General features: G+C 36.3%; 1 protein-coding gene across 1 annotated transcript in view; it reads right to left on the bottom strand.

Annotated features, from left to right (window-relative positions):
- Positions 1-21189, bottom strand: part of LOC106875233 (uncharacterized) — a 201723-nt gene that overhangs the window by 111875 nt on the left and 68659 nt on the right. The window contains exon 3 of the mRNA XM_089348486.1: positions 16303-16393. Within this exon, the coding sequence (XP_089204612.1) occupies positions 16303-16393 (91 nt within the window). The remainder of the gene's footprint in view (positions 1-16302; positions 16394-21189) is intronic.

The following is a 21189-nucleotide window of genomic DNA, read 5'->3' as shown; positions in this document are numbered from 1 at the left end:
GTTCCACTGGCATGAGTGCAATTTCTTCAAATTCTTTTCTTATTTTTGTGGTCAGATTTCTGACCAATTAACGGCTATAAAAAATTACTTTATTATTTTAAAAGTAATGCAAAGTTTAACCAACTGTGTATGTCTATTTTGCCAGTGCGCTTCCATTTAAAAACTGAGGTGGCTATTAACAAATTTTGGCGTTTAGAGTCTGTGGGGTTAATGACACCCTGTTTGAGTAAAAGTATTAAACATGTTTCTCAAATGATTTTGGTTGCTAAAAGAGACAGTATTGTGAGCATCTGGGATGGTTAGGTCACATTAACAATCAGATACATACACATAGTTATGCCATGTCTTATATGGAAACCATATTTTCAGGCAGGACAGGTGCTTTTGGCTTTTCAAAAATTCACTTACAAAGTAGATATTGGCAAATACTGTTACATTCTTAAATGAAGTGACATAAACATAACCAATGGACTTTACAAAGTGAATTGTCTATGAATGAAACTGAAGAATTCTAGTGCAATATTCCAAATGTATGGAGACAATTCTATCAAACATACCTGGTCTCTTGGAATATCAGGTTGATATTATTCCATGCTCCATTATTAACTAAACTCAATAGAAGAGAAAATATGGTTTTGTAGCAAATATATCTGAGACCAAGCAAAAGTGAATTCACAGAGTGGATTAAATAGAATTTCTGACTGTCAGCTTATCTAAGGATGGCATAAAACTTTTGAAATTGCTGCCAAATAATATTTGGTCTCTTGTGGTTCCAAAATGTGCTAAAGGTTTTAGAATATTTCCTTGACTTAGTTGGATACAACAGAAGATTTATATCAATTTACAAAGATAAAGGTGAGCCATTAATTTTAGCCAGAAAGATGAATATCTTTTGGAATCACAAGCGAGAAACTGCTTCCATTCGATTGAAAAATGAGTTAACAAAATCACCAGGGTCGAAAACTTTCCCTCAGATGATGATGGTGATATTAAAGTCGATGCATCAAAATATGTTGTTCTTCATCCATCACAAAAGGATCATTATGTTTGTCTCTCAGTCAGACAACATGTCTGATCTAATATGGAAGGGAAAGCAATCACCACCTTCCTGAGTTCAAATACTGCTCAAGTCAGCTTTGCTTTCCATCATTTCAGAGTCAATAGAACAAGTACTGGTTTCACTTTGGGGGCCAATGTAATTGAGTTGTCCTCCCCTCCCCCCACCGCCAGCCAAGAAAAAATTCCAGGCATTGTGCACTCAGTAGAAAGAACTATTATCATTAAGTGGCACTTGTGCCAGTGGCACATGAAAAAACATTTGCGCGAGGTCATTGCCAGTGCCGCTGGACTGGCCCCTGTGCAGGTGACACGTAAAAAACACTATTTTGAGCATAACCGTTGCCAGTACCGCCTGACTGGCCCTCGTGCTGGTAATGTCAACCACTACACTCTCGAAGTGGTTGGCATTAGGAAGGGTATCCAGCTGTAGAAACTCTGCCTGATAAGATTGGAGCCTGGTGTAGCCATCTGGTACGCCAGTCCTCAGTCAAACCATCCAACCCATGCCAGCATGGAAAGCAGACATTCAACGATGATGATGATGATGTGGTGAGCAGGCAGAGTCGTTAGCACATTGCTACCGAATAAGTGTCACATATTTTTACAGATAAATTCCTCTATTTACATAATATCAAGGTCTCTTTCTTTCTTTTGTTGTCCTTTCTATATATATATATATATATATATATATATATATGCATGTATGTATATATATGTATGTATGTATATATGTATGTATATGCACACACTCGTATCTATCTGTCTATATGAATATACACAAAGCCATATACATATACACACAGGTACCAAACCTGATATAAACTGTAGGTCCAATGCAGGGGCTGGTCCCAGGTGTGGCATTTGTGTAGAAGAAAACAAAACAAGTGTGTTACAAAATTCATAACAGCATTGAACCCCCACTTGTGTTCTTTTATATAAACTCACTCACTCACCGACTCACTCATTCACATACTCACACACTCAACCACTCATTCACTCACTCACTCACTCACTCACTCACTCACTCACTCACTCACTCACCCACTCACTCACTCACTCATATATATATATCATAGCTGTGTGTTCATGAAGAAAATTGTGATTCTACCAAGCAAATGCGAAAAGTAATTCACGATTTCCTAATTTTATTAGTGTAGAAAAAAAAACATTCATTTTTTTTTTATTATTATTTAAGAAAATGTATGTCTTGTTTTTCATTTTTTTTATCTAAAAAAAATCTATGTCTGTGTTTCCATACAATTAAGTAATTGTCCACAGAAAACTTTATGTAGAGTAAATAATGGTGAATAATGGTCAATAATGATGGTGGAGGCCATCATCTTGAGGATATTGGTAATGGTGATGATAATAGTAATGTAGACGGTGACAATGATGATGATGATGATGATGATGAGGATAATGATGATGATGATGATGATGATGATGGTGATGATGATGATGATGATGATGATGGTAATGGTGATGATTATATTAGTGGAGATGGTGATGATGGTGAAGAAAATGATGATGATGGTGATGATGATGATAATGATGATGATGATGGTGATGATAATGATGATGATGATGGTGGTGGTGGTGATGATAATGATGATGATGATGATGATGATGATGGTGATGGTGATGATGATGGTGGTGGTGGTGGTGATATTATCGTTGTCTTCATCCTCCTCCTCCTGATAGTCTGGCTTGGTCATAGCCCAGAGGCAGGAAGCATTAATTTATATATATATATATATATATATATATATATATATATGTTTGACCAATATTTCTTTGTTTGTTTTTGCATTCATAAAATATCTAGGAATACATTAACCAATGCGTATTCAGTGTTAAAAGTTATTAAGAAGTGATTCTGAGATGAGATTTAGTTGCTATTTCTAAAAGCTTGAGTAATGTCCTCGAGGCTCCATTGTAACAGAATTAATACAAGAATAAATAGATTTGTTCTGTGCTGGTTAACAGCAAATTGATGGTAGTTGCAGCTGGTAACTTTAATGGGTAACAAGAAAGAAAAACCCAAACTAGATATATACTGGTTTGTACAAACAAACAAGCCTGGCTCTGCTTCTCTACTTGACATGCTAGGAATAGCAGCCAAGGATACTTCAGTTCACAAACTACAGATTATGTTTGTGTCCCTTAAAAAAAATTGGGGATTATGGCAAAGCAGAGATGTCTGCTAGAAAAGGGTGAAACTCCTGTGGAATTTTGATGCCAAGACAAGCAGAACCATTGACAGACATAGAGTAGACATCATTGTATGTAAGATAGAGGAAAGAGAATCTCTCATAACAGGCATTACCGTTTCTGCAGATCTGACAAAAGTATTGCTGACAGGAAAGAGGAAGATACTGAAATATGCTGAATTAAAATCTAAAATATCAAGAAAGTGGAAATGCCCGGCAGCAAAACTGCCATTTATCATCAAATTCGATCTTCAAAAGACTGTTGTATTGCCTGAAAAGGCTAGACAGCAAAAGTGATTGGTGAATATTTCAATATGCTTCACATGAAAAATTTCATATTCTTGGAAAGGTTCTTTCTCTCCAAGACATTTGTTAAAGCAATTATGAATTTATTCATTCTTAACACATCCTGGCAAATTCAAACATGAATATCTGATAGATACTGCTTTTATGTTATCAATGAACATTCTCCCCACCCCCTACAGATGGTGTGTATTCATAACACATGCAATTCACCAGTCAAAGGGGACTTTGAGACACCATGCTGTTTTAACCTTATTGTATGTATCCTCAGTCAAAGTTATCCTCCCAGGTAAATGAATCTCACACAAAAGGACAAGGTCTTGTTCACAGAACTCAGCAAACAAATTATTTGTTGATCTCTGCCAAACATAATAATTCATGGGTTGCACGTGGAACAGTGAGAATCCAAACAATGATGTGTCTATTCATTCTTAACACATCCTGGAAAAAATTCAAACATGAATACCTGATTAATGTTGGTTTTATGTCATCAATGAACATTCTCCCCCACTCCCTACAGATGACGTGTATTCATAACACATGCAATTCACCAGTCAAAGGGGACTTTGAGGCACCATGCTGTTTCAACCTTATTGTATGTCTCTTCAGTTAAAGTTATCCTCCCAGGCAGATGGTTCTAATACAAAAGCACAAGATCTCGTTTGTGGAAATCAGCAAATAAATTATTTGTTCATCACTGCTAAGCAGATAGTAAATCATGGGGTACACACAAAACAGTGAGAATCCAAACAATGATGTGTCTATTCATTCTTAGAACATCCTGACAACTTCAAACATGAATACCTGATTAATGTTGGTTTTTGTCCTCAAAGAACATCTCTTCCCTTTAAAAAATGTGTGTCCATAACACATGTATTTCACCAGTGTAAAAGGACTGAGACACTGCAGTGTTTCAACCTTATTGTATGTCTCCTCAGTCAAAGCTACCCTGCCAGCAGACGACTAAGAAAAACAGACGCTCTTGTTTATATAATTCAGCAAACAAATTATTTATTGATGCATGCTGATGTCTGCTAACAGATAATAATTCAGGGAGAATCCAAGCAATGATATATCTATTTGTTCATAATACACTCTGGCAAATTCAAACATGAATATCTGATTGATATTCATGTATCAGCAAATACTTTGTTTGCTGATTTCTTTGAATAAGAGCCTGTACACTCATCAGATTCATAGCTCCAGTTGGGTGGCATTCACTGAGGAGACACTCAATAAGGTTGAAACTTTGCAGTATCTGAAAGTCCATTTACTCTAATGAATCTCATATACAAGTACTGAACCTCTTATCTGGAATCCAGATATCTGGAATCCAGATATCTGGAATTACCAGAAATCTGGCTATTTTTGAAACTGATTAGCTTTGAATTTTGTGGGATGTAGTAGATTGACACGAGGTTGCTTTGTTTTGGCTTTAAGAATTCTAAGTTGCTTAATAAAGATCAAACAAACCCTGTTTTAGAAATGTATTAATTTGTATATTTTATACTGTTTTGTTCTTTACTTTTCATTGTTTATTTTATATACCGTAAATCCTCGAGTATAATCAGCATTTTTTCCCCAAAATTTAAAGGTCAAAATTTCTAGTGCGTACTATATACGAGGTTAAAAATGAAAAATATTTTCGAAGCAAAATTTTCTAAGTGATAAATATGTAAAGGCAATTTACTTAATATTTATTTTTCACTGACATTATTACTGTTATTTCTTTATTTTCTGCAAAGTGCACAAAGAAGCTACATGTTTGCATTATATTATATATACAATAATAATAAAGGACGTTACCGTATATACGTTTACAAACCAAGGACGTTATATAGACCTCATTGACTCAAGTTAGAGAAGGGGTGTGTATTATACACAAAGTTCAGGTTTTTCAGAGGTACAGCCCCCTAAAAATCCCCATGCGTATTATACTCAAGGGCGGACTATACTTGAGGATTTACGGTATTCAGCCTGTGTCCAGAAATCCAGAAAGTCCAGGAATCCGGATCACCTCTGGCCCCAAGGTTTTCAGATAAGAGGTTCGGTACCTGTATTATGTACACACATCAGACAATGTGTGTTCTAATGTTGACTAAAAGAGGGATGAAAAGCAACAGCAATCAGATATTCATGCTTGAATCTGCCATTGAAGATTAACAATGAATAAATATGTTATTGTTTGGGTTCTTGCTGGTCTGCACGCACAGCCCCGTGGACTGTGGACCTTATGCTAAGGTCTGACTGTTAATATGAATTAAAAAGCAACCCCAGAACTCATATTTTATATCTTTACTGGTCAATGAAACACTGATTTAAAATTTTAGCCCAAGGCCAGCATCGTCACGGGAGGAGACAAGTCAACTACATCAGCTCCAGTACACAACTGGTACTTATTTTATTGATCCCGAAAGAATGAAAGGCAAAGATGACCTCGGCAGAATTTGAACTTAGAACGTAAAGACAAATGCTAAGCATCTTGTCCAGAGTGCTAATGATTCTGCCAGCTCACCACCTTGACCAGGTCATGGAATATGTTGACCATAATTGTTTGTAACATAGAATGGGCAGAAGGTCTGGGATTTAGGAGCAGGGTGTTAGTTGATCTAATCAGCCCCAGGACCTGGCAAGGGGTTTATTCTATCGATCTCAGAAGTGATGATTGGCTAAGTTGGTGCCAACGGGATTTGAACTTGGAACATGAATGGCCAGAGAGAAACGCTGAAAAGTATTTTGGCCAATGTGCCAGACAATGGTGATGATGATGATGATGATGATGAGGATGAGGATGATGATGATGATGATGATGATGACGATGATGATGATGGTGGTGATGATGATGATGATGATGATAATAATGCTAATGATGATGATGATGATGATGGCGATGAAAAGGAGAAGGTGGATAACATTTTGGAAGATGATAGGAAAAAAGAGAGAAATGGGAAAGGAAATAAATAGAAGATGAAGAAAGAGGAGGAGGAGAAGACAGGGACGATGGAAGGGGGGGGGGAAGAAGGATGAGAAGAAAAGAGGAGAGGAAGAAGGGAAGAAGGAGAAGGAAAAATAGAAAAGGAAGAGGGGAGGAAGAGAGGAAGAAGGAGGGGAGGAAGAAGGAGGGGAGGAAGAAGATAAGAAGGAGGAGGAGAGAGAAGAAGAAGAAGAAGAAGAAGAAGAAGAAGAAGAAGAAGAAGAAGAAGAAGAGGGAGAAGAAGAAGAAGAAGAAGAAGAAGGAGAAGAAAAAGAAGAATGGCGTTGTTCAGTTGACGAAGGAAGAAAACATAGGAGTGAGATAGGAACAGGTCAAAGTTCATAAATTAAGGAGGAACAGGTATTATTATTGCTGTTCTTGTTGTTGTTAAAGCTGTACCTTCATGACTTGATAATGAACCAGTGAAGAAAAGATGAAGTAGGAGGGGGGGGGGGCAGAAGTGTGCACCTGAATGAAAGAAATTCTAATAAACCATTGTCAAGGAGACCCAACTGCACAGTCTTCGAATAATCTGCCAAAGTTCAGTTGGCGAAATATATAATCAGGAGACTTTCTTATGAACCTTCCAATGGTTCCCATAAAATGGTAAAGTAATGATTGCTTGTAATTCTAGTACATACACACACATGCACACACACACACACACACACACATACATACGTATATACACACAAACACACACATGTACATATGCACATATATACATACATATGTATATATATGTATATGTATGTGTATATAATAAGACACCCCTTTTTAATTTTATATATATATATGTACACACACATACATATAGATACACACACACATGTATATATATACATACATACACACACACAAACACACATGTACATACGTACATATATATATACATATGTATATATGTATATCAACCACCCCTTTTCAATTTTATATATATATATGTACACACACATACATATAGATATACACACACATGTATATATATACGTACATACATACACACACACAAACACACATGTACATACGTACATATATATATACATATGTATATATGTATATAAACCACCCTTTTCAATTTTATATATATATATGTACACACATACATATATATACACACACACATGTATATACATATATACATACACAAACACACAACATATGTATATACATACATATGTATATATGTATATATATATATATGTATATATTATAACAAACCACTTCTTTTCAATTTTATATATATATGTACACACACATAAATACACACACACACACACACACACACACACACACACACACACACACACATGTATATACATATAGTGGAAACTAATTCCTGTGCAAAACGTCCAAGTTTATATGACAAGAGGACGATGCCAATAGTTGGCCTATAACTGCTGTAACATAAGATTTATCTTTAATGTAGTGTGGGGAATGAGCCAAAATGGTAATGGAATTACATTGACGTAGTACGATACAACGATGCGAGGAAAGAGTCTTTTATTCCATGTGGGATGTGAACAAATGAAATGAAATGATGCGAGAATGATGCACAGGGATGAACCATTTCAAAAAGATTAACAAATTTACAATAAGAACTGAAACGAAAATACCACGGAAATAGTTTTATGTTTCACGAATATCATCACTGTTATCATCATTACGTTTTCCATGCTGGCATGTGTTGGATGGGGCTTTACAGTTGCAATAGGTATGTATTCAGTGGTACTGGCCCCTAGACCTCAACTTACGTTTAATTTTGACTTGGTTTCTGCAGCTGGCCCTTTCTAACACCAACTATTCCTTCAGTGAGGGTCCATGGTGCATTTTTGTAGCACCAGCATTAGGGAGGTAGCTTTGTCATCAACACAACCAAAGGAATCCTTTTTACAGAATGAGAATCTTTAGTGATGGAGGCATGAAAGGACCAAGTAGTGATGATGGGATGGAGTGATAGAAATAGGATTGACAGATGTACTCTTCATTCTGAGATAAGTATGAATATTCAAGCCAATATGAGATGACGGGGCAATGACAGACAGGTGTGTGATTCAGGAGTAAAGACTGATGGAGATGATGATGATGATGATGAAAAGGAGATGGTGGATAACATTTTGGAAGAAGATAGGAAAAGAGAGAGAAATGTGAAAGGAAAGAAGAAGAAGAAGAAGAAGAAGAAGGGGAGGAGGAGGAGGAGGAGGAGGAGGAGGAGACACATGCAGGGACACATGCAGAGGAGGGATGGATGGAGGATTGCAGAAAGCATGCAATGGTTGAAGAATGCCAGTTTCTGAAACAATGTAATTCTTTTCCCTTTTTTATTTTTTTAGTTGTCTCAGTTATTAGACTGTGGCCATGCTGGGGCACTGCCCCGGAAAACTTCAGAGTCATGCAAATCGACCTCAGTACTTATTTTTTTGTTTTTTAAGCCTGTTACTTATTCTATTGGTCTCTTTTGATGAACCACTAAGTTACAAGGATGTAAACATAACAACACTTGTTGCAAAATGGTAGTGATGAACAAATACAGGCACAATGTCACACACACACACACACACACACACAAATGTATCATCATTATCATTTAATATCCATTCTCCATGCTGGCATGGATTGGATGGTTTGACCAGGGTTAGTCAGCTGGAAGGCTGCAACAGGCTCCATATATATATATTGGGTTGGTGCATAATTATTGCAACTTTTTTTTTCAACAAATTTTATTTAACAAAAACAATAACAACACTTAACAAAAACATCTTTAAAGGATTATTCCGGAGCATATTCACCATCCACTTCAATTACTGCTTCCCATTTGCTTGGCAAAAGGTCAGACCATCATTTAAAGTTGTTTTTGTTAAATATTGTTATTGTTTTTGTTTGATAAAATTTGTTGAAAAAAAGCCGCAATAATTATGCATCAACCCAATATATACATACATACATATATATATATATATATATATATATATATATATATATATATATATGGAGCAAACGATTGAGGAGAAAATATTTGCAAAGATATCATTGACTCTATTATTATCTAGTGTATCAATTAAAAATGATAATAACAGAATCAATATTATAGACAATTGCAGATCCCCCAAAAAGCATTAAATAGCTGAGGGATTAAAATTAATCAAAGGACATACCAAGTATGTCTTATTTAAATCGCCAAAAAAGATTAGTGATAACTACAGAAATCAACTGTCTGTGGGCAAATGGGCCAAGACAATCTTTCACCATACATTCAAGCACTTGGACCCACGTGGACTGGCACAATAGCCTCACCCTCCTCAGCAAATCCCAACAGTTTTTTGTTGGCGATTTAAATAAGAGTTTTGACTGCTATTTCCAGCAGGTAAACATACTTAGTGTGTCCTTTGATTAATTGTAATCCTTCAGCTATATATATATATATATATATATATATATATATATATATATATATATATATATATATATATATATATATATATGATGGGCTTCTTTCATTTTCTGTCTACCAAATCCACTCACAAGATTTTGGCCAGTCTGAAGTTATAGTAGAAAACACTTGCCCAAGGAGCGATGCAGTGGAACTGAACCAAAAACCATGTAGTTGGGAAACAAACTTACCACACAGCCACACTACACCTATAATCCTAAAAATACTCTAAATAACAATTTTATCTTAAAATACAGAGAAATATCAGAGACCATGTTGTTTTCTTTCTTTCTTCCCCCAGCCCCACCCCGCTGCTGTTGTAAGTTAAACATAGATTATGACAGAAAGCCTAGAAGTCAAATTGTTACAACGAGAACTGGAAATCTGAAATCAAAATAATCCACAGTAAAGCCAGAGCATCAATTTTTTTTTATCATCTGTTTTTGATCTGTATACAATGGTTATGTGAAATATAATCTATTGTATCAAGCAATCCTGGTTTTACAGCAGACTTATCTACAATCTTATTTAACCCTGATGTCAGCTATTCCAAAGGGTGAGGTTAAATTCGATATTCAAAGACAGTCTTGCAACAATACTTTTCATACAGTCTACAAAAGATTGTTTTATTCTTTTATTATCTGGCTAATTTCCATCGTTGGAGTGTGGTCATGCTGGGGCATCACCTGTGAGGCTTTTAATCAACCACGTCATTCCCAGTACTTCATCAGGTGCTTTGTTTTTGGAACTTAGCGGTTTAGAGACCAATAGAATGAGTACCAGGCTTTAAAATGTTACTACGGGTCATTTCAGTGCCCCAGTATGGCCACAGTCTAATGATTGAAATAAGTCAAAGATGTAGGTGCAGGAGTGGCTGTGTGGTAAGAAGCTTGCTTCCCAACCACATGGTTCCTGGTTCAGTCCCACTGCATGGCACCTTGGGCAAGTGTCATCTACTATAGCCTGGGGCTGACCAAAGCCTCATGAGTGGATGTGGTAGACGGAAACTGAAAGAAGCTCATTGTATATATATATATGTATATATATATATATATATATATATATATATATATATATATATATATATATATATATATGTATGTATGTATGTATGTATGTATGTATGTATGTATGTGGTAGACAGAAACTGAAAGAAGCCCATCATATATATATATATATATATATATATATATATATATGTATATATATATATATATATATATATATATATATATATATATGTATGTATGTATGTATTTATGTGTGCATGTCTCTGCGTCTGTGGTTGTCCCCCCTGCCACCATCACTTGAAACTGATGTTGGTGTGCTTACACCCCTTGTAACAAAGCAGTTCAGCAAAAGAGACCAATAGAATAAGTACTAGGCTAGCAAAAATAAATCCTGGAGTCGATTTGTTCGACTAAAGGCGGTGATCCAGCATGGCCACAGTGAAATGACTGAAACAAGTAAAAAAAGCAAAAAAATAAAAGATTATCTATTAACTTCAAGATTTTGGTGATGTGATTGTATATATTTTGAATGACATTGTAAGATAGGTGTAAGAGGTTGGATCTGGTTGGTTTGAACATAAAACATGAAATATTTGAGTGAGATATGGCTGGTTTAAATGTTGAAGGGTTAAAGATGGTGGGGTGAGTGAAGCACAATATAAGGATATGTTAGAAGGAAGGGAGGGGAGAGTGGGTGACAACTGTAGAGGTTGGGTTGGGTTGAGGGGCGGATATAGTGAAAGATGGATAAAGGGGGTGGGTAGATGATTGACGATACCTGTGAGATGGGGAAAGTAGGAAGGGTCAGAATGACCAACCATGCAGAGAAATGGAGAGGCTGAAGAGCAGTAGAATAGTAGACAGGAGAAAGATAAGAAAAGGTGTGTGTGTGAGAGAGAGGAGAATGTGCGGTTGGGTAGGGTGGAAGAGTGTGAGGGGGAAGAGGTAGGTATAGTGAATGGAGAGAGTGAGAGATGTGCGGTGGAGAAGGAGAGATAATTTGGTGGCATAGACGAATGGTCAATGTAAAATGTGAGTGGAGAGGACAGTATTCAGAATGAAGAATGGATATCAAGTGAAATGGTTTTGGCTATTGAGAAAGATAAATGATATCAAGAAAAAACTGGTGAAATATGCAATTCTGCTCACATTTAATTACAGCAGCAGAATATGGTAGTTAGAGAGATGATGGGTGTGGGAATGGCTTGTTGACATTATTTGTTTACCTGGGAAATAATCCTTTTATTGAAAAAAATAGGTATCTGCTGATAATAGAAAGAGCATCTTGACTTAAAATCTTGCCTCATGTATAGCACCATGTGAATCCTTGCTAGCATGAAGAAAAATGGATGTTAAGTAATTGAACAAATAAGCGTTATGAAGATCTACAAATGTCTATAGCAAAAACCGAAATTAAAAGAATATTCTTGATATCGCTGTCTACATTCTTTGCAGCAGATTCCACACATTACTGAAGGTCAGAGAGGAGCAACAGTCAAAGATGTGAACATCATTTATGAATAGAAAGTGGAAACAGCAAAGTTATCTTTTTTTCTGAAGTGAGTCATTTATGTGGGTAATTAATAAAGAAATGAAATGTGCACAGCCAACAACAACAACAACAACAACAACAACAACAACAATGACAATCTGCTTATATATGGTTAAAATGGAAGGCATGTTTTTAAATATTCAACATAATTGGGAGAATAAATTGAGAATAAATTGGCAGACAACCCTGGGGACATGAGACTTTCAAGATGAATAAACAAAGAAACTGGATACACAACATATTGGCTGATGTTTGTTTTTCATATTTTATGAGGGTCAGAATATTATTTGCTATTCTCACTTATTAATTTTAAAATAACTTTTCTGTGTACAGATGGAATTTATAACATCTACAAGGTGCGATGGGTAAATTGTCACCATTTTATATTTTTTATTTCGTACATGCACTTTGCTTGTTTTTTGATTTTGTCAGCTATACAGTATAGTAGGATCAGTTGGGCACCAACTGTGAGAAAAATAGCACCATGACGTAATAATTCACTCTGACAGAAATTTAGAAACAACATGCTGTACTGCTTGGCATTCATGCTAGAAGCTCCAATACAAACAAATGGTGAACGCACAGAACAACCATTGGCTTCCTGTGTCCCTAAAACATGCACTGAGAGTGATAAATATCAAACATCCAGTCAGTATCATGGTGTTTGGAGTGATCACTAGTGATAGTGACGTTATGCCTCCATTCATCTTCCCACATTCATCTCCCCACATCCATCTTCCCTACATTAAGTGCTTGGAGGGGGTGGTGCTGCCCTGGGTCAAGAGGGTCACTGCTGGAAGACTCTGTGTCTGACAACAGGACTCTGCACCATGCCACTCACGCAGGAGAACCCAGACATGGCTGCCAGGCAATTTCTCTAACTACATCAGCCCTAACATCTGGCCACCTATGCATGTATGCAATAATTATAGTTTCACTTTTAGCAAAGTTTTTGATGTTTTGACAAAATGATGGAATAGATACGAATTTTCAAAAGAAAATCATTTATTACTTTTAAAATAAAATTAAATAAACTAATTTCTCACTTTTATAAATCCTCCTCCTCCATCACCACCGATACCCCACCCCACCACCTCTTCCACTGCCACCTCCTCCACTTCCACCTCCTCCACTGCCACCTCCTCTAAGATTCTTTGTTTTTCATTGTTTGTGTGCATGTGTGAAGCATTTGTTTACTCATTGCCAGCCACCAAACCTAGCATGTGCACTCATCCTATTCCTCTTGTGATAACTCCCTCTGTATTTCTCTTTTACTCTCTCTCTCTCTCTTTCTCTCTCTCTCTCTCTCTCTCTCTCTCCTTCTCTCGCTCACTTTCCCTGGTCCAGCTTGTGGTATGAACCCAACTCCTGAAAATGTTTCCACTTGCATGACATTAGTGAGACATATGAGTTCGAGAACTTAAATTTAATCTCAAATTTTTCATTTTTTTCACAAGTTTCACCATGATCTTAATCTATCTATCTACCTCCCTCCCTCCCTACCTACCTGTCTGTCTGTCTGTCTACCTATCTATCTACATCTCTCTCTATATATATATATATGTTTGTGTCTGTGTGTGCATGTGTGTATGCGTGCATGTGTGTATATTTCAATCATTCGTTCTGTTTTCCTATATCTGTAATATCTGAGAATTCATACAAAATTATCTTTTATTGATTTCTGCATTTACATGATTCCATTTGGTTCTTCCATATACATATACATACCTACATACATATACATGCATACACACACACACACACACACATACACACACACACACACACACACACACACACACACACATATATACAGACTAGATGTTGCATCTCTTAATTCAATTATCACCAGGGTTGTGCTATAATGGATTGTATTTAACTTGTACATTGTCCATAATCTCTGGAGTGATTAAATATCTACTAGTGTATTTATTCATTATATCACATCCTGACTTTACACATCAAATTTTGATCCATTTATTTCAGTTTCCTTTACAGTTTTTCACTTTTCATCTCAATATTTCTTTTTATCTATATTACATCACTCTAGCTTATTAGATTTGGTACAAATCTAATTATAATTATACCAATTTGCTTCGTTATTCCATACCTTTTCATATATTGAATTCTCTCATGTTTAAATACATTTTAAATAGTGTAACCAACAATGTTTGATTTTACCATTATTTACCAGTATTTATCCTTATTCATGGTTGTAGCATTATCATTGGGAAATTTGGTATCCCGGCTTCAACAAATATTGCTGAAAGTCAAATCTTCTCATTCAATAACTCTTTATTCAAGAATTTATTGTGCCCAGTTTATTTTTAAGTTCATTACCGTTCTTTAAATCTATTGTCCAGTTTCCACTAACCCCGTTATTTGGAAGATTTCTGTTCATTGTGGCTTGTTGCCTAATATGTGTCTTACAGCATTAGAAAAAATAGGGTTGCATCACTTGATTATAATTTTGCTCTTGTTTGCTGTTTTTGTTTTGCGTCAATGGATTGTTTCATTCTACTTGTTCGATTGGCAATTTGAAGACCATTGTATTTTGAGTAACTTCCTATAACTTAATAGTAATTCGTATGTATATATGATGGTCTCTCTCCCATTGGAGATGCCATAGGAGTTTTCAAGTTCTGCTGAAGGACCTGCAAAAACGATTCGTTTATAAGAGATCAAATGTCCATGCCACATGTAAGTTCCCTACTTCCCTCAAATTGACATTTTCTGAACAGGTGCACTGTGCACCATGTTTCGGGTGTTAAAGAGATTGCAGAGCAATGTGAGATGATGTGGTTTGCTCAAGAACACAACACACCACCCAATCTAGGAATTGAAACTATGATATCTTGAACAAGAGTACAACACACAGTTCTTTGACTCTATCCTTCTGAAGATAAGACGCTGAGCCAAAAATATATAAAGGCTTTTCGACTTCCATTTTGTATTTTTACCAGATTTCCTCATTTCCTTTTCCACCAATTATTCTATATAGATATACGTGTGTGTGTGTGTCTGTGTTATGAAAAGCTTGCTTCTCAACTACATGGTATGGGGTTCAATCCCACCTTGTGCACCTACGGCAAGTGTCTCCTGCTATAGCCCAAAGCTGGCTAAAGTCTTGCGAGTGGATTTGATAGATGGAAATTGAGAGAAGTCCATTGTATGTGTGTGTGTGTGTGTGTGTGTGTGTGTGTATGTACACACACACACACACATATATTTATATATACATACATATATGTGTATATATATGTTCTTTTATTCTTATATTTGTTTCAGTCATTTGACTATGGCCATGCAGGAGCACAGCCTTTAGCAAATCGACCCCAGGACTTATTTTTTGCAAGCCTAGTACTTATTTTATCGGTCTCTTTTGCTGAACTACTAAATTACAGGAGCGTAAATACACCAGCATCGGTGATCAAGCGATGTTGGTGGGAGAAACACAAACACACTAACATACACACATATATGATGGGCTTCTTTCAGTTTCTATCTACCAAATCCACTCACAAGGCTTTGGTCCGCCCGAAGCTATAGTAGATGACACTTGCCCAAGGTGCCATGCAGTGGGACTGAACCCGAAACCATGTGGTTGGGTAAGCAAGCTACTTACCACTGAACCACTTCTGCACCTATATATATATATATATATATATATATATATATATATATATATATATATATATATATGTATATATATTACATGGACCCTGATTTCTTTTAAAACTAAATTAATAAAAGGGCTCACTTACCACTGATAGTAAAATAAAATTTCATATTCCTGCTTTGCAAATGGTTAAAGACTTTTCTTATGTAACTCTCTGGTGGACTGGCTTCTGGAACCTTTGAAATTTACAAAAATATAGAAATAGATTGAAGCAGTTACATTTATAATGTAGAGAATTTAGAGTTTATGCAAGAAAAGGACTGAAGTATTGTGTATATATATATATATATATATATATATATATATATATATATATATATATATATATATATATATATATATATACATACATATATATATACATACATATATATACATACATATATATACATATACATATACATATATATACATATACATATACATATATACATATATATACATATATATACATATATATACATATATATACATATATATACATATATATATATATACATACATATATATATACATACATACATACATACATACATACATCGGGCCAACCAAAGCCGTGTGAGTGGATTTGGTAGACGGAAACTGATAGAAGCCTGTAGTATATATATATATATATATATATATATATAAATATATATATCATCATCATCATCACCATCATCGTTTAATGTCCGCTTTCCATGCTAGCATGGTTTGGATGATTTGACTGAGGACTGGTGAACCGGATGGCTACACCAGGCTCCAATCTGAAACTCTGACAAATCAGATAGGAGTCTGGTATTGTCATCCGGTTCACCAGTCCTCAGTCAAATCGTCCAACCCATGCTAGCATGGAAAGCGGACGTTAAACGATGATGATGATGATATATATATATTTATATATATATACTACAGGCTTCTTTCAGTTTCAGTCTACCAAATCCACTCACACGGCTTTGATCGGCCTGAGGGTATGGTAAAAGACGCTTGCTCAAAGTGCCACACAGTAGGACTGAATGCAGAACCATGTAGTTCAGAAGTAAGCTTCTTACCACACAGCTACACCTGAGGTATTGGGTATATATATATATATATATATATATATATATATATATATATATATATATATATATATATACATATATACCCAATACCTCAGTATATATATATATATATCATCATCATCATCATCATCATCGTTTAACGTCCGCTTTCCATGCTAGCATGGGTTGGACGATTTGACTGAGGACTGGTGAAACCGGATGGCAACACCAGGCTCCAATCTAATTTGGCAGAGTTTCTACAGCTGGATGCCCTTCCTAACGCCAACCACTCAGAGAGTGTCGTGGGTACTTTTACGTGTCACCCGCACGAAAATGGCCACGCTCGAAATGGTGTCTTTTATGTGCCACCTGCACAAGCCAGTCCAGGGGCACTGGCAACGATCTCACTCGAAAATCCTACGGGAGTCAGTCAGGCGGTACTGGCAACGACCACGCTCAAAATGGTGCATCTCATGTGCCACCCGCACAAGAGCCAGTCCAGGAGCACTGGCAACGATCTTACTTGGCTTGCCGCGTCTTCTCACGCACAGCACATTTCCAAAGGTCTCGGTCAGTGGTCATCGCCTCGGTGAGGCCCAACACACACACATACATATACATATATATCTGGTGTGTGTGTGAGTGTGTATATACATATACATACACAGACACATATATATACATGAGTATGTGTGCATTTATATATACATATATATATATATATATATATATATATATATATATACACACATTCACACACATATATACATATATATCTGGTGGGCATGTGAGTGCATACAGATGTATATATATACATATATATATATATAAACACTGGCATGTATATACTTGGTGTGTGTGCATATGTGCAAGTGCGTGTATGCCTGTGCAGAGACATATGCGTAACAAATCAGTCTGACCATTCAATGGATGATTCTCAGAGCAAAAAAAAAGCTAAAAAAAATATTGTATGAGATGTTCACTACTTGAGATTGTCATTTGTATGACTTTGTCAGCATCCAGTTAACTAAAACAGAAAATAAAGCATGAAATAAGATATTTATAAATACCAAGAATTTATTATGTAGTTTCACAACATCTATTATTAATAAGTTTTTTTACCGAATAACAAGTGACATTATGCCGATGACCAGTGGGAGGCTGAATCTGGCATATGCTATCATACGTTTGTGTAGAGTCGACTACTTCTGTTATTTTGGGAATTCCAACTAATTTATTTGTCTGTATTTTAGAATTGTTTTCTTTGCTCGCCGTGACTTACCAAGAAAAAGAAAAATAATAAAAAAGGAGGGAGAGAATGAAGTAAGATAGAAAGAAAGAAAGAAAGAAAGAATGGAAGAAGACAAGTTTGTATTTTAATGTAACATGGTTTTATGAAGCTGTGTCACTGGGGGATTTAGTTTTTTATGAATATCAGCAGAAATACATCCAAAAATTGCTGGTTTTGGCAGGCAATTTCGAAAATAGTAAAAACGAGTCACCACTAAAGGTAAAAATATGGATAAAAAGAGAACAATTAAAAAAAGTGGTCAGAGAGAATTTAAAAGAAAATGAATGCAATTGTTAAAAGTTGAAAAAGTGTTTGGAAAATGTCTTGATCTTTGTGTGGTATTGATTCGATTGATTTGTCACTTGTGAGTTAAAGAATTCTCTTTCTAATTGAGGTCCATAAATACTTGGTTATAGCATCACCACCAAAGAATTTGTATTTTGGTGGAATGTCAGCTAATTGGAACCGACCTATTTTCTAAACTATACCTCTGGGATAATTTGAACGAAGGGCCACATGTTATTGATCTGTATAAAATGATATGTTGTTCCAACAGTTTACAATAAGTGGTGACTACACATGGAGCTTGTTGGCAGACTAGTGAACTGAGCCAGAGAAAGTCAATTGTCTTAATCACGGACAAAGCACAATGCTGTCACCAACATTGGGATTTGCCCTTGGCAAAGACAATTTCTTGCTCATTATTCTGTCTAATTAGGATCACAATCATATAACTTGTCTCCATAGTGTTATAGTTATCATGCGCTTCTAGTCATAACTGTGTCTTAATGGGTTTGGATAGTTCTATCATAAAATTTATATTAGGCTGAAGTTTTTGACTCACCGTCAAAATGTCTTCATTATCTTTTTTTTATAAGTATTTCACTGGTCATTGCTTCCATGAAATTTCTCATCTTGTATCCTGTTAGCACCCACTTCTCTTCCCAGATGCATCATTTCTTTGTTGATGAGCAAAGACTCAGAAACATGTCTCTGGATGCAGGCTTAGCTGGGTGGAGGTGCTTGTCTCCCCCTTGTAAACATAAGGGCACAGGAAATGTGTCAAGGCCGACAGGAAGCAGAGCAGCTTCCTAAGTCTAACCAACAGCAGATTATTCCCTTCAGGGGACTGTCACATTACGTTGACAGCATACAACTATTTCTTAGTTGAGCTTCCTGTTAGTTATCACTGTCACCATCATCATCATCATCGTTTAACGTCCGTTTTTCATGCTGGCAAGGGTTGGACGGTTTGCTTGAGGACTGGCAAGCCAGGAAGCTGCGCCAGGCTCCAATCTGATCTGGCAAAGTTTCTACAGCTGGATGCCCTTCTTAACACCACCCACTCTGAAAGTGTAGTGGGTGCTTTTTATGTGTCACTAGCACAAGGGCCAGACAGGTGGCACTGGCATTGACCATGCTCAAATGGTGCTTTTTACGTGCCACCAGCATGGGTGCCAGTCAGGTGGCACTGGCATCAGCCACGACAATGATGTCACTTGACTCAACAGGTCTTCTCAAGCACAGCATATTGCCCGATGATTGAAGGATGTTTTTAAATGGGCCAGTTACGCAACACTGGCATCGGTCATGGCCACGATCTCACTTGACTTGATGGGTCTTCTCAGTTATAAATCGTTTTGTTTTAAATGGCTTCTTTTCTCGCACTCTTAATCTCTAGAACTCTTTTACAATCATTTTGTTTTCCTCTCATCCCTGATATTCAGTCCTTTAAACTTTCTGTCAATCAACACCTTTTGAATATTATTGGCCCTTCTTTTCCTTTTTCGTAGTCCTTTATGCTACAGGAACATGGAGCTTTATTTAAGTCAGAATCACCAACAAAAGAAAAAAAAGAACACGCAAGCAGACAAAATCACGTGTCTGTCAGTGTCCTTATGGAGTTGTGTTGATGTTACTGGTTGACACAACTCCATAAGAACACTGACAGACACGTGATTTTGTTTGTTTGCTTTCGTCTGTCTTTACGTTCAGAGTTCAAATTCTGCTGAGGTCGACTTTGCCATTCATCATTTCGGGTTCGATAAATTGAGTACCAGTTGTGTACTGGTGGTCGATCTAATTGACTGGCCCCCTACCCCAAAATTTCGGGCCTTGTGCCTAGAGTAGAAAGGAATACTGGTTGACCCAGTATCAACATGGTTAGACTGCTCTGTGTAAGGCATTGTTGAATAGTGTTTGTTAGGTTAGATAGTTGTGTGTTAATGTTGTGATGTAGCTCTATGTTAATCTCATTGGATAGCTGCATGTTAGTATTGTTGGATAGCTTTATTAGTGTTGTCAAGTAGCTCTGTTAGTGTTGTTGGACAACTCTATTAGTGTTGTTGGATAGCTCTGTTAGTGTTGTCAGATAAATCAGTGTTATCAGATAGCCTTGCTAGTGTTGTTGGATAGCTCTGTTTGTGTTGTTGGCTCTCGTTAGCTCTGTTTGTGTTGTTGGCTCTCGTTAGCTCTGTTAGTGTTTTGGATAGCTCTATTAGTGCTGTTGTATAACACTTTTAGTGTTGTTAGCTCTATCAGTGTTGTTAGCTGTGTTAGTATTGCTGGATAGTTGTATTAGTGTTGTTGGATAGCTATCTTAGTGTTGCTCAATAGTTCTGTTAGTGTTGTTACAATTTTCTACTTTAGTTTAATAACA

This window comes from Octopus bimaculoides, chromosome 3, assembly GCF_046866305.1.
Source record: "Octopus bimaculoides isolate indiv1 chromosome 3, ASM4686630v1, whole genome shotgun sequence".
Taxonomy (NCBI): Eukaryota; Metazoa; Mollusca; class Cephalopoda; order Octopoda; family Octopodidae; genus Octopus; species Octopus bimaculoides.
The sequence above is the reverse complement of the archived record's forward strand: the minus strand, read 5'-3'. Positions and strand labels throughout refer to the sequence as shown.